This window comes from Pelodiscus sinensis, chromosome 16, assembly GCF_052426305.1.
Source record: "Pelodiscus sinensis isolate ZL-2025 chromosome 16, ASM5242630v1, whole genome shotgun sequence".
NCBI lineage: Eukaryota > Metazoa > Chordata > Testudines > Trionychidae > Pelodiscus > Pelodiscus sinensis.
The window spans coordinates 41,121,323-41,135,865 of record NC_143067.1 but is presented as its reverse complement, the minus strand read 5'-3'; the positions used below and the strand labels follow the sequence as shown (position 1 = coordinate 41,135,865).

At 41.6% G+C, this 14,543-nt stretch overlaps 1 protein-coding gene across 11 annotated transcripts in view; it reads right to left on the bottom strand.

Annotated features, from left to right (window-relative positions):
* The window catches only part of LOC102444260 (protocadherin alpha-C2), a 178,581-nt gene that overhangs the window by 29,117 nt on the left and 134,921 nt on the right, over window positions 1-14,543 (bottom strand). For all 11 annotated transcript variants that reach the window (XM_089769581.1, XM_014579523.4, XM_014579524.4 and 8 more), the window contains exons 2-3: window positions 14,016-14,074; window positions 10,413-10,501 (exon numbers count right to left, since the gene is read on the bottom strand). In XM_089769581.1, coding sequence (XP_089625707.1) covers window positions 10,413-10,501; window positions 14,016-14,074 — 148 coding nt within the window. The remainder of the gene's footprint in view (window positions 1-10,412; window positions 10,502-14,015; window positions 14,075-14,543) is intronic.

Here is a 14,543-nt window from a genome sequence, read left to right as displayed (position 1 = left end):
CGAAAGAGAGTATCTACACAGCAAAAGTGCATCAAAAAAGCGATCTGCTTTTTCTAAAGATAGCGTCCACGCTGAATGGACGTTCTCTCGCATTTAAGCTGTGATTACTATGGGCAGAGTGGCCCCCCAGGACACCTGTGCTTTTTCCTCTTTCCTCTTCTTTTGAAAGAACTCCCTCTTCCCTGTCCACACACACCTTTTTCCAAGCTCTTTCGGAAAAAGGCTTCTTCCCTGTGGAAAAAGGTTTACCAATGTCAGAAAAATCCCTCTGTTCTTTCGATTTTGTTTCAAAAGAACACGATTCTTACGTCCAAGCATTGTGGACGTAAGTGAAGTTTTTCCGAAAAAACTCTGCAGTGTAGACATATCCTTAGAAAGAAAGTTTGGTTTTATGTTTAAAAGAACTGAGCTGAAACACAAAGGATGTAGGATCAATTCCCAGCTCTATTATAGTATCACGCTGTGTTCTTGGGCAAGTCCCTTAATTGCCACCAAAACCTGTGTCTTTGCATGTACGCTGACAAGCGCACTGGGACCCCAATCTTAGTCAGAGTTGCAAGGCACCACTATATTACAATAATAACAACCGTCACTTCTATATTTTACAATGCAGCTTGTCACGATATGACCATACAATGTATATGTGCTATGTGAGAAAGGCCACATACGTACATATACAGTTATAGAAAATGTTTCAGTACTTTTCCATTATATTATTTGCTGAAAGACATCACAATTGTCTCCTATATGATCATATAATGAAATCACATGCATGTACATACAGAATTGAAGTTACTCTGGGAATCTGAACACCAACGTGTTGAATTAACATTTTAATAGAATTTGCTTTTCAAAATACAATTGTAAAGACTATTAAGGAGTAAATAAGTAAGTTGGTGAAAGCAGAAATGTAACTAGAAAGACAGAAGATGCACAGCCAATAGCAGTGACAGTCTTGTGCCAAAAAGGTGTAAGTTCCACACACTGCATCCAAGTACTGACCAGGCAAATCCTTGCTAAGCTTGTAAGAGCCAACATGATCACAACCCAAGGTAGTAAAGCTGCAGGACAGGGATTGTTGCTTTTACTTACTGAAGCCCTCGGGAAATAACAGGTGCGGGAAACTAATTCATGTCTTCTATATAAATGCAGAATATTACCACTAGGCATGCGAGACATCAAATACATAAATCATCGGGAGTTGTTGTTACTATCACAGACAAGCAGTAAATCAAGGTACTAAGCAGAGGTCACCCAGCCAAGTACAAACCTGATTAGCTTTAAAAATCTGTAACAAAATTATGCACTAAGAAATGTAAGTGAAACAACTGAGTCACTGGGTGATCTTTCTGTAAGATCTGTCCTTCCTTAATCTGCCCTCTTCTTGCTTGTTCCCTCCTACGTGTGTCAGATCTAAAATCCTGATTTCAGGTTCCTCAGCATGGGGACCTTGCGCTTTTCAAGATGCCTCGCAAATGCTTGGGAGCAGCACAGCTAATATATTAATAATAGTAACAAATACTGAAGTCAAACCTTTTCAGATCAATAAGGCTGTTATTTCACCAGTTTGAGAGAGATTTCTTATAATCCTCGGCTACATCTAGACTGGCATGGTTTTCCGCAAATGCTTTTAACGGAAAAGATTTTCCGTTAAAAGCATTTGCGGAAAAGAGCGTCTAGATTGGCACGGACGCTTTTCCGCAAAAGCACTTTTTGCGGAAAAGCGTCCGTGCCAATCTAGACGCGGTTTTGCGCAAGAAAGCCCCGATCACCATTTTCGCAATTGGGGCTTTTTTGCACAAAACAGTTTTTACCTGTCTACACTGGCCCTCTTGCGCAAAAACATTTCCAGAAAAGGGCTTTTGCCCGAACCGGAACATCAAAGCATTTGCACAAGAAGCACTGATTTCAGACAGTAGAACGTCAGTGCTTTTGCGCAAAATCAAGCGCCCGGGTTTTAAGCAGGCAAGTTTTTGTGCAAAAGCGGCTGCTTTTGTGGAAAAACTTGCCAGTCTAGATGCAGCCCTCATGAGTAATACAACTGGGAATGTCTGTCAACACAGAACTTTGCTTTAAAAGCAACCACCATAATTCACATACTGAGGAGCAATTATAGGAAAGTGTAAATTATAAAAGGGTGGGGGAGTTACATTCTACTAGCCCCTCCCTTACAAACTGGCATAGTGAGTGTTTAATGGAAGGGATATGACTTGCACATCACCTCTGAAATTGGCTCTTTGGTTATAAGGGGTTCTGAATAAGTCATTAGCTCTAAGGGAGTCTTAGTAAGTCTAGGAGAAGGGTAAGCTGGCAATACACATTGAGAGGCCAGAAGAAAGTTGTAGGTTCCACTAGTTCAGACACACTCTAACTTTCTTAATTCTGCATATAGTCACTTAATCTCCCTTCTGAATTTGGTCTTCAGACCTTAGGGCATCATGGAGCTTCACTCTAGTGAGCTTGCACACTGAGCAAGAAACGCTGGGTAATTCTGTGCCTGGTTAGGCCATGCTGAAACGCGCACTGACAGAAATTCACTGCTCTGGTACCCGAGCTATTAGCTCAGGTTTGTCTACACAAGCTGCAGCCATACCTTATGACTGCACTGTAAACACACTCTCAAACTTTACAAGGCAATGCTGGGCTGCACGTACCTCATTGGGCTCCTTTTCGGAGGCCATGAGCACCAGAAACATACGGAAACTTGTCAGCCCTTCTTTATTATTGCCTCCATTTGTGGCACACTCAGGGCTTTAGGGAAGTTTGCACCAGAACAGATGCCTTATGTGGAGACCACAGAGTGCACATGGACCCTCTGCACACTTTGGGAAGCTCATAAACAGATGCCAGGGCTTCTAGCATGTGGAATTAAGAACTTCCTAGAGCCTAGGCATGCATAACATTGCTATGAATAACAACGTAATTCTTTCAAGAGAACCTTCCCTCCTCATAAAACAAAATAAAAAGCCTACTCGATCACACCAGCCCTTTTCAAGACATAACAAATCTGAGTTATAATGAACCCCTTTTCCACCCCACCCTCCGCACCCCAACCCATGGAACCTTGTAAATGCTCAAGAATGCTCGCCTCATTTCCTGAACCACAACATCTCCCAAGTACATGATCTGATTTACCTTGCACTTTTCAGGGGAAAAAATTGACCCTAAAGTCACAGACCTAATTTTGGATCGATTGATTGGGTTTGAGAAAGTTGACAGAGTGTCCAAAATCAAATGTTTACTAGCCTCAGTATTAAATATATGACGACTAGAATCTCTGCATAATATAGTGTCTGTTTCTTCCACTTCACTGAATGTAAGGGAGGCACGGGGTCACCATTTTGCTGAAGAAAGCATAAATTATTGCAATCAATTATTGAGTCCTAGCTGCACCAAAAAGTTCTGCGGCAATTTACATCTTGTGAACTAGACATGTTTCTGGTCAGAAAGATCATCAGCACTTTAAAAAAATAATAGCTGGGCTGTCACATTGCAGCTGCAGGATAAATATTTAATTGTTTCTAGCATAGCTTTTTGGGAATCTTTTTGATTTCAAAGTGTTTTACCTCAGAGCACAGAAGACCTGAAATTCTTGGCCTTCTGTAGGGCTGTCAGAAATGGGAAGCACTTATCATAACATACTCTTAGTTCGACGTGAAATATTGCAAAGGTCATGTGTGGCCATGCCGATGCCCTCATTTCCAACACTCCCGGGACAAAAATTCAGGTAGAGGATATAATGGAGTCCTTCAGAGAGGAGACCAGAGTAGGGAGGGTTCATGAGAGAATGGATTTTAAGGAAGAACAGGAAGAGGTGAAGGATGCACACTTAACTGACGAGAGGTGGAAGACTGTTCAAAGTGTCCGGGATAGCAGGAAAGAAGGCGAGAGTGCAAGCAAAGGAAGCAGTATGCAGAGAAAACTGGAAGATGCACCAGGAGTGAGCAAGTGTACGCAGTCATGAGGGCAGACATGAAGGCATTGATACAACGGCATGATCCTGAAGGTGAGAGCAACTAGCTTGAATTTGATCCAAGGGGCCAGTGATGGGATGCAAAAACGGGAGTTGAGGGTGAGATCCCCAGGTGAAACAATATCACGGAGGTTAATTGATATTAACACAAAGATGTAAAATGCTGCACCGTGATATCAGACCCAGATTTGATTTCCATCTCTGGTCTCTGATGGGCCAGCAGGAGAATTGCAGAGGCAGCATCCTCAGCTTCTGTGGTTCTCTGCAGTGACATCTGTGGCTGAGCCAGACACTGAGGAGTTCAAAGGGAGTCCTTTCCAGCCTCCCTTCCTCAGCTAAGCAAGATCACGGGGAATGCCCCGTACAGGAAACTGGAAGAAAATGTCTCCCATTTAGGATCACAATACATATCCAAGGGAACAAGGTATGTAAAAGGCAAGGCCATCTCCCAGTCACACAAACCATCTGCTTTGATTCTTGCTCTTTAAAATGAAATGGAAAAAAAATTCTCATGAACGCTGTTCCCCATGACAATATCATGGCATCCCAGCGAGCAGTTATTGGAGCGTTATGCCTTGCGATTTCAAAAGCTGAGTCTGATGTAGAAGTAAAAGGGTCAAACTGGAAAAAAACTCATCCACTCCCTTAGAGAGGCTAAATGGATTCAAACATTTGGACAGCTGAAATCATATTTTGCAGAAGGAAATGATATTACTTGGAGCAAGCTGCAGCCAGTCTCTGCGTCCTCTTTCACAGTAGCCTATTAACTCTCACCAGGGCTTTCAGCTCCCATTTCTAGGCTCTCTAGAGTCTCTGTAATCCCATTTTCAGTGTCCTCTGTCCCCTAACATAGGGCTTCTGTTACCCCATCCCAATAGGGCCCTTCCAATCCCATTCTGAGTGCTCAATGCTATTCCCAGTGCTTTGTGTTCTTTTTTCCCAGGGTTTCTCTAATCACATTTTCAAGGCTCTCATTCTTTTTGTACATCCTTTTGTCAACCCTGTCCCATTACCCCCATGACCCTTTTCCTTGATCCCTCATCTCATTTCACCCCCTGAAGTATTTAACCCAAGGCCAGATATCTTTCTAAAAGATTTGCTCTTGTTCAACCAGAAATTATGATCCTGATTCAAGAACCACTGAGTGCGATCCTATGGCCTGTATTATGCGGAAGGTCAGACCAGATGATCGTAACGGTTCTTTTTGGCCTTAAAATCTACCAACCAGGTGCTCAGTGCTCTCTCTTTGCTCTCTGCCACCTGTCCCAGGCCCCTTATCACCCATCTTCATTTCTCTCTCCACAATCTCCCAGAGGACTATCCCATTCTTACCACTCCCGCCCAGTAACATCACTACAAAGACTGAACAAAGGCTTCCCTTGCTTTTCAGATTAGACCAGTTGAATGCTTGTTTGTCATGTTTGCAGATGATTTTAATTGTTGTTTTGTTCCAGTATTTATGACTCATTCTATTTCCTCAACTTTTATCAGTAGGGCTAAGTTCTCTATTAGTCATTTAGCATGCAAGATTTTCTTTTAAACTAGCCACCATCACCTAAACTGATCTATTCAGCATAAACAGATTTATTTAATAGAGGTACATATTCTCTGCTAGGTTTTCTCATTACAGTTTTCAGAGCTTTCCTTCTCCATTCCAGCTGCTGTTTATATCTTTCATAGTCTTATAGCTTTTTTCTCTTTAGTCATAGAAGAGCATTACTGTGTATGTGCACAATGTACTGTATTGGACTTAATTCTGCAAAACCAGCATGGTCTATTACATAGCATGGTACCAATGCTGATATTTAAGGTTGCATAATACTTTCCATCATAAAATTCTATTTTTATTTAATTATGACTTTGCCAAATTTTAATTATTTTGGCTGAAATTTCCCATGCTGGGCACATATTTTGGAAACATTCAGCATAATTGGTCCAGACATTTCTCTACCTGCTTATGCCCAGACAACATGGAGAAGGAAATTGCCTGCCAAGAATGCAGGGAGAAGGAGGGGGGAGAACTGAAACAGAAACCATGAGAAAAACAGGGAAAGAGAGTGAGAGTAAAGGGGAGTAAGGGAGACTGGGACAGGAGTTGAAGTGGAGAAAACTGGGACAGAGACAGACTGAAGGGTTTATAATCAGTAGGTAACGCCCCCCCCCCTCCCAGAATCTAGAATTGAACCCACATTCCCACATCTCAACATTCTTCTGCTGTCCGTAAATAGCTCTTAAACTCACTGGTTAATTGTCTCTCTCTTCCCCGTATGCTGGCTAATCCACTAAGGGGATAACAATGTATTACTGCTACCAGTTCCTCAGCTAGCTCAGATGGTAGCAGAGGTCTGTGCTCTGGATCTAAAGGTCCCAAACCTGCTGATGATCTATTTGGGGATTGATATGGTTCCACATTATAGAATTTTTTTTTCCAATTTGCTCTCTTAAAAAAACCTTGAGAAGCTGCATTAAAAAACCATCATTAAAAGAATAATAAAGTTTCCAAGTCAAATACTCAGAAGTTAGGAAATGTCAGGATTAATCTCATGTACCACCTTCATTCAGCTGCCTTGATCATATCGATAATGGCACCGAGTAAACTCCTGGCTTCAATGAAGTCAAGGGAAGCTTAGTAATTGACTTCAATGGGGCCAGTCTGCAGGCCTCTGATTCATTCGCTGGGCAAAGTCCATCCTGTGTTGTGAATGAAGCAGAATTTCTGTGGAAAAATAGCAATAATGTGGTGGGCAAAGCATTTCCCATTGACTTCAGTGCAGCCAGGATTCACTCTGTATAATAATGCATATGCATAAAGGGGCTGAATTAATAGGCAAATTGAATGCTGGCATTTCCTAACTTCGGAGCACTTGATTTGGCTACCTTAACTTTCTTTTAGGTAACAATGTTTGGATGTAAATGGATCTCCATTGTGCAATTTCAAATACACACAAGCACTGACTAAAGAGATCTACAACTTTCAGGTAGATCCTATTATAACAAGTCTGCAAAGAGACTGTCTAATAACTATAATAAATCTACATGTAAACATATTTAAACAGGAGTTGGAGGCCTAATTCTTTTAATATTCTCTGAAATTTTTAGTTATAATACACAGAAAAACCACCTAAATAAAATATTTATCAAACACATAGGGAAGCTCTTTACCTGAGAGCTTTACCTGGAAAAGCTCTTAGGAATATAATATGCATCTTATAACTTTTATAGCTCATTTTTCAAACAAGGAAACCAAATTTTAAAATCTTTCTTTAAATGGCATTTAAACTATGACACAGGTGCAGAAAAAGTCAGGAATTTCAAAGTGAATCTGTATCCTTAACTTAGACCACTGGGCCTTTTGCTCACCTCCGAGTGAGCTGAGGACAGAGCATAAGCCTTAAATTTGGATTTCATCACTTTGGGTAAGAACCTGTGAAGGGAACAAAAAACAATGGGCCAAATTTTGCTCTATGCCACATGGATGAAACTCCCACTGAAGTCAGTAGAAGCTTTGTTCATATGGTGATTGCAGGATTTACCCTGAAAAGTATAGAACTGATAATATGCTGTGTAGTGTCTGAGTGCAGCTAGGCAATAGGAATTAAGGATTTACTGACTTAACACTTGACTTGTTCATCCTTCTTAGAACAGTCCTATGACATCATCTTTTGATGCTCTCATTGATTAACTCTCTGATTCCTTCAGTCTGAAGCATTTTATCTGAGGCTTTTGTAGAGTGCTAAATTAAATGAATGGTTTAGTGACAAACGGATTGGAATTAATCAATTGAGTAAAACAACTGCATGAAGCAGGGATATGTGAGGCAGGATTTGAGGCGGTTCATACTAATTAGAAGTAAAGAGCTGCAACTGCTGCATATGTTGATGGGAATAGAGATAATGAGCAGCTAATTTGTGAGTTTATCTGGACACAGGTGTAACACGGTTCAGATGTAAATAGCATGTCAGAAGCAACTGCATATGTTGTCTCTCTCCAGTGTAATTGGCTGAAATGGGTCAAATATCTAATGAAAAACATCATTTTGTGTCCAGACCTGATGAAAAATGGCACAAGTCATTAACATGAGCAGCAGAAAGGAGATAGAACAACTGAGAGAGGAAGTACGCGTGGGAACCCAAAGCTGTAATTATAAACCACTATGATAAACAACTGTATTTGGAAATGTAATGTATTAAAAGTATGTGTTAATTTTACCTTTTCTACTAAATGACACCTGTATATGCATAACCTATTAGTTACTACAGGCTAATGAAATCCACACCTTCGGTTCACAAATCGCTGGAAGAACTATTACTAACAAAGGTCCCATTTATGGCATTTTAGCAGTCATTAAACTCTTGAGGCCAAACAGAAAGGAAACAAAAGATCCTTTCTTGTTGAGGAAGAATAGTCATTTGAAAGGACCAAACACTTGATCCACACAAACTGGATTGGATTTCAAAACAGTATGAACTAGCCTGGGCTTGTTTAAAGGCTGTTTTTTTTTTTTTCAAAGAGCAGAAAGACTTCCTGGGACTTGTTGTCACAAGTTCTTACTATCTCTTTATTCGCTTGCCTGACCATGCCTGAAGCGTTACTCTGGTTATGGTAGAAAGAGCAAGGGCTACTTGCCCAATGTGCCCCTTTGCAAGCAAGTGGGCAGGGAGTAAATGCCCTGGTTTCACCTCTTCTCCTCCAACTTATTCCTAAGCCAAAGTAGCTACTCAGGTGCATAGGGAAAAGAACTGAAGTTCCTCACAAAAAGGACTGAAGTTACTTACTCTATCCTGGAAGCTGGGAATGAATTTGTATTTTGAGTTACAATTCACCTCCTGGTCTTCTTCCCGGGGTCTACTTCAGGTCAGACCATAAAATGATAATCTAGTCCACAAGAATTTAACTTTTTCCCTGGAAGTTCCTTCTGACCCTGTTGGAGCCCTAAGGATCGTCCCATACGTAATCAGTCAGCAAGTTAAAAGATAGTTCTGTGAATTATTTCTGGTTTCATTGTTTGCAATCAGGATGAACCGTGTGTATTTTTATTCTCAAATACTTTCAGCTTAATTGTACAGTAAAGTATTTGTAACATCGCAATGCAATCTTCCACCTACTTAATGAACTAAACCATAAAAAGAAATCATAGCAATGTTTAATGTACACATAATCTCTCTCTCTCTCTCTCTCTCTGCCCCTGCTTCTCTATCCACAAAGTAATAGGAGAGCTATCCAATTATTTTTGAAAGAGCTTTAGTGCCCACATGTTATCCCATTTTTCTCTAATACCGTGCTTGGTGCCTGAACTTCTGAGCAGCACCAAATAGCATTTCCCAACACTTTGTAGGCATTTTAAATGATGAAATTCTCTCTATCTTAAAATATAATGTGAGAATATGTTGGTGCTTTCACTGCAAAAGAACTGAATGAATTTTCTAATCTCCAGTAATCTATGAGACCCATTGCTGATTCTTACTGAATTTTCAATTACTGAGCCAGCAAATAAATAATTAAAATAATCAAGAATGTATCACAAAAGCTGATTTGGTCATTTATTTTCACAAGTGAATAGCAGTTTAGTTAAATGTTTTATGTTAACCCTTCATAGTTTACTAATAAATTTACTGCAGTTTAGTCTATACAAGGAGTGAACACTTAGCAATAAGAAACCAACAGCATGAGACCTGTCGGTATGTAACAACAATTAGTGAAAGTAAGAATCGGTGAGGTTCTATGTTATTTACTCTGTCCCCAACTGAGCGGCTCTTTTTGCAAAGTTGGTATTTTGAGGACAATTGGAAATGGAGGATAAATTAAAACCCTAAGCCTAAATATTCCCAAACTATGGAAAAATGTGGATCTGAATACACATCTCACAGTCAGGCCTCCTCCTCTAGCAAAATGTACCAAATTTCTGGGTCTGACCATGCCAAAACATGGATGAGTTCAGATGTGGCTCCACATTTTGAAGCTTGATTCTATTTCTAGTAAGGCTGTAAAGGGTTAATGCGTGACTGGGTGATGCTTAGCGCGTAAGCCATTAACCGGCAGCTCAGCTGGGCTGGAGCAGCCCCCATCCTGACATGGGCAAAGGGCTGCTCCAACCCGGCTGGGCCCATCGTACCGCACCACAGGCAGAGGGCACTCCAGCCAAGCCAGGCTTTCCACGCGCAGGATCCTGTTTAACCTGTTAACTTTTTAAATGGGATTTTACATTCCTAATCTCTAACATGCACCTGCTATTTAGAAACAGTTTCTTTGCTTTATTATCCTCTTATTTATAGTCAAGAGCATGTTTCATAGGGACTTGATTCAGAGACACGAAGCAGGAAGAAAGTCAATAATGATCCAATGGGAAATGTATTTCAAATAACAATCATTCCTCTCTTTGAATGACAGCACATTTTTCATCACATTTCCCGTTAGTAGATGACAGTATTCTGATCCTAACCTGGTGTTGCACTGGATACTGTTGGCCACAGCTGTTCAGGTCCTCCCGGTCCTCCTCGTAAGACTCCTGCCTCCTCCATGTGCACAGCACTGAATAAACAAACATACTGATTACATTACAAAGTTTCCATCTGTTTTTGTTCCACATTCCCTTTTCTGGCTATGTCTCCAAAGTCATCGTGTTCTTTGTTGCACCAGGGCTAATGCAACATTGCATCATGCTAGCAGCTTCTGCTATATTAACAAATCAATTATGTCAATCCTGCAAGAACTGCAAAAACTGCCATTGGTGGTTATTTGAACATAGTTCAACATAATTCCCATGCAGTTCATACAGACAGAAGTATTACCTCTAGAGGATGGTTTATTTTCATTAATGTGATGTAAAGTTACTGCCACTGCAGGTAAGTGACATACCTTTGAGAATCTGGGGCTATTTAGGCACCTACCCTGCACTGAAATAGAAGTTAGGCACCTACATACTTCGGAGTACCTGTACCATAATCCCTATCATGCTTATGTTGCTTACGATGTCTCAGCAGTGACCTAAATAATGACATTCCATTCTAGGCTTCTTCAAGCATGCTATTATCAACCACCCTTCTACAGCAAATATCCCAATGCAATTGACCGTGCCCTATGTAGATTGCTTTATACTTTTGGAAAGCACTTCTGAAGGGAGAAATCAGGTGTCACAAACTACAGGAACCATGCAATATCAAGCTTTATCAGTGTCAAATGATGAACAGTCTCCCATGAGACCAGCAAATGTAATTGTTGCACACTGTCTGGAAACTCCTGAGGAGATGGAGGAAAATATAGATGCTTGATGTCTTAAAATGAAAAAAATGCCCATTTTTCAAATGAGCTTTCCCTCTTCACTTGCCATACCAGTGACTTTGGCAAAATCCTGACATAGCCCCTGTTCCTCTCCTCAGGCCAGGCTCCCCCGATTCCAAGGGGAGTTCTGCTTCAGTGTGCACCACAGGAAGTTTCTAAAGCTTAGTAAGTTTATTTCTCAATGTTAAAGGGCAAGACTTTGAAAACTGGGGCTCCATAGTGCAAGGTGCTGAGCAGGCTGGCCCCAATCCAGCAAAGAACTTAATCACATGCTCCATTTTAACCATGCCAATCAGTGGCGGGCAATTGGCAGGCCACGGGACATTCTGCTAGCATTGCCGTCCGCAGACAGGGCCTCAGCATAATCCTGTGGCCCATCCTGCTTCCCGCAGCTCCTATTGGCTGGGAATGGTGAACCGTGGCCAGTGGGAGCGGTGGAGGGTTGTGCCTGCAGACTGTCACCATGAGCAAAATGTCTTGCACCGCAGGTCACCCATCACACTAATATAAATATTCAACTGAAGTCAGTAGGGCTACTCATGTGCGTAAAGTTAAACACGTGCAACGATTTTTTGCTGGATTGGGGCCAGAGGGTTCAACAACGTGCAGGCTCAAGCCGTGGGTGCCTAAAATTGGGCTCTACAGTCCATATTTAGGCACCCAAATAAGCAGCATGATTCAGAAGTTCCCACTGATATCAGTGGGTCACTGGAAGCTGCTGGATGCCCAGCAATACCTATTTAGCCTGGATTTAGGAGTAAAAATTTTAGGTGCCTAAAATACACCTTTGATTTTATACAACACCACAAAATGTCCACTATTCACATTATCATTCATCTTATCACTTTCCAAATGATTGTGATCTTATGTTATTTAAACTTGGTTTAACTAAGGAAAATTAACATTCATATTGACTAAAAAAAGGCAATTTTTAGTTAAAAGGGCATTTCAAATACTTCATGTACAGCCGGTGTACTATGCATTTGTTATAATAGTCTCCAGAGAGACATGAAAATACATTTCAGTTCCCTCCAAGTTACGTCTCTTTGTATTCACCAAATGAGTTTCCATTTGAGTTTTTAATGCCTCTTGAAATTTACCAGTCTTTTTAAATATTTCTAAATTTGCAATCCAGTCTTATTGGTAAGGTCAGAATAGATCTGAAAATGAGACAGGTTAGCTAATTTGCTAAGATACAGAGAGCAAAGATATTAATTTATCTAGGTCCTACACAAACAGCACTGTTTTACCCCTTTTTAAATTTATCAGACAGCAAACTTTAATAAGGCAAATTTTGAATCTTAAGCTGGGATTTTTAAGGTGGGCATCTGACTAATAAATATTTCTTTGGAAATCTCTGCCTGACACCCATGCCAGTGCCCTTTTAACTTTGGTAATCACCTTCAGCACACCATGTAGTTAATAAAACATCTGCTAGTATAGTTAATAAACTCCTTTCGGGGGGGGGTACATTTTTATAGTAATGAGAGGTAGTGAGATGGAAAACTATTGATGCTGCATACAATCTGTTGGCATTTATCAAAGTGGATGACAACAGGAAGCTTTACTGTGAATTAAGAATGTATAATCGGTTAAATAATTCAATAATTGTAGCTATCAGGCATGGATAGTAAACGTATAAAGAAGCATGAGGTAAACAATATGAATGCACAGACAAACACTAACACAGCAAAGAACAGTGGAAAAGGCAATTACAGCAAATCAATAGGACTAGTAGGTATAAAGCCTCAGAAGCAGAACTTGGGTGCTTCCTTCACAGCAGGCAGATCTCACTAGTTCTGCAGTTTCCAATTTTTCTTTCTCAGGGCACAGTTGAAGAAAATTGCTGAGCCCACAGCCCAACATATTTTGACTGGAGTGTGGGCTCCCGGGTGGGGCTGAGGTTGGAGCTTTCGGCTGTGGGAGGGGGCTCCAGCTTTGGGGGGGGGGCAGGAGGGGCTTATCTCAAGCAGCTCCCAGTGAGCGGTGCAGTAGGGGGGCTAAGGCAGCTTCCTGCCTCTCCTTGTCTCCTGGTCCCGCAGACCAGGCTGCCCCCAGAAGCAGCCGGCGGCAGGTTCCCAGCCAATGGGAGTGCAGAGCTAGTGCTCAGGGCAGGGGCAGTGTGCAGAGCCATGTGCGCTCCCCCAACCTAGGAGCTAGGCCTGCTGCCAGCCACTTCTGGCAGGAAGCTGCCTTAGCGCCCCCCCTCCCCCATTCCCCTCCTGCTGGTCACTCTGCAGCAGCAAGAGCCAGCCCCCGCCATTCCCCCACCCAGTACTAGGCCATGACCCGCCGTTTGAAAACCACTTCACTAGTGTATGTCTCATAGACTCATAGACTTTAAGGTCAGAAGGGACCATTATGATCATCTAGTCTGACCCCCTGCACACTGCAGGCCACAGACTCTCACCCACCCCTCTTAGAATAATCCTCTCACCTATGTCTCAGATATTGAAGCCTTCAAATACGTTGAAGGCCCCAGGATGCAGAGAATCCTCCAGCTGTGATCTGTGCCCCATGCTACAGAGGAAGGCAAAAAACCTCCAGGGTCTCTGCCAATCTACCCTGGAGGAAAATTCCTTCCCGACCCCAAATATGGCGATCAGCTAAACCCTGAGCATGTGGGCAAGACTCACCAGCCAGACACCCAGAAAGTTCTCTATAGTAACTCCATTGACCTATGTCACCAGATGTACCAGAGTGAAAGACTGTCTCCTTCACAAGGGAGAAATATATAAGCTCTTAAGGGAAAGCACAGTCGTACCTTTGTATTCCTGCTCTTAGAGATGCAGAGTATCGCCAATCAGGATTGGGTTGTTTTGGCTGCAGAAACAAAAAAGAACAAACTCTGTATTAATTTATATTAAAACCTATTTAAAATCTATGCTGCTGAACATAGGCTCTTCTCCAGAGTTTCGGAACATTTGCACATCTCTAGCCAAATGGCTCCATAGAATTATTTACATATTTTGTCCAGTCAGAGCTGCCAAATCACCCAATAAATCTAAAGAAACTTGTGTGAGAGTGCACTTAGGTCACTGAATAAGGACTTAAATGTTTCTATAGCGAGGCTTTGGATTGTGAGGGTTAATGTGGGGAAGGAAGTTCTTCGTGTAAACTGGGGGGCTGTTATTTTGTCTGTGTTCAGAAAAATCCTAGACATAGGAAAAGATGGTTATTGCTGGAAAAGAAAAGAAATACTTTACTGGTTTACCCTATAAAACTAGGCCACTTATGCATTTACCCTGGAATGTACCCATCTGTACACATACAATATGCAGCCCTCTGTGAA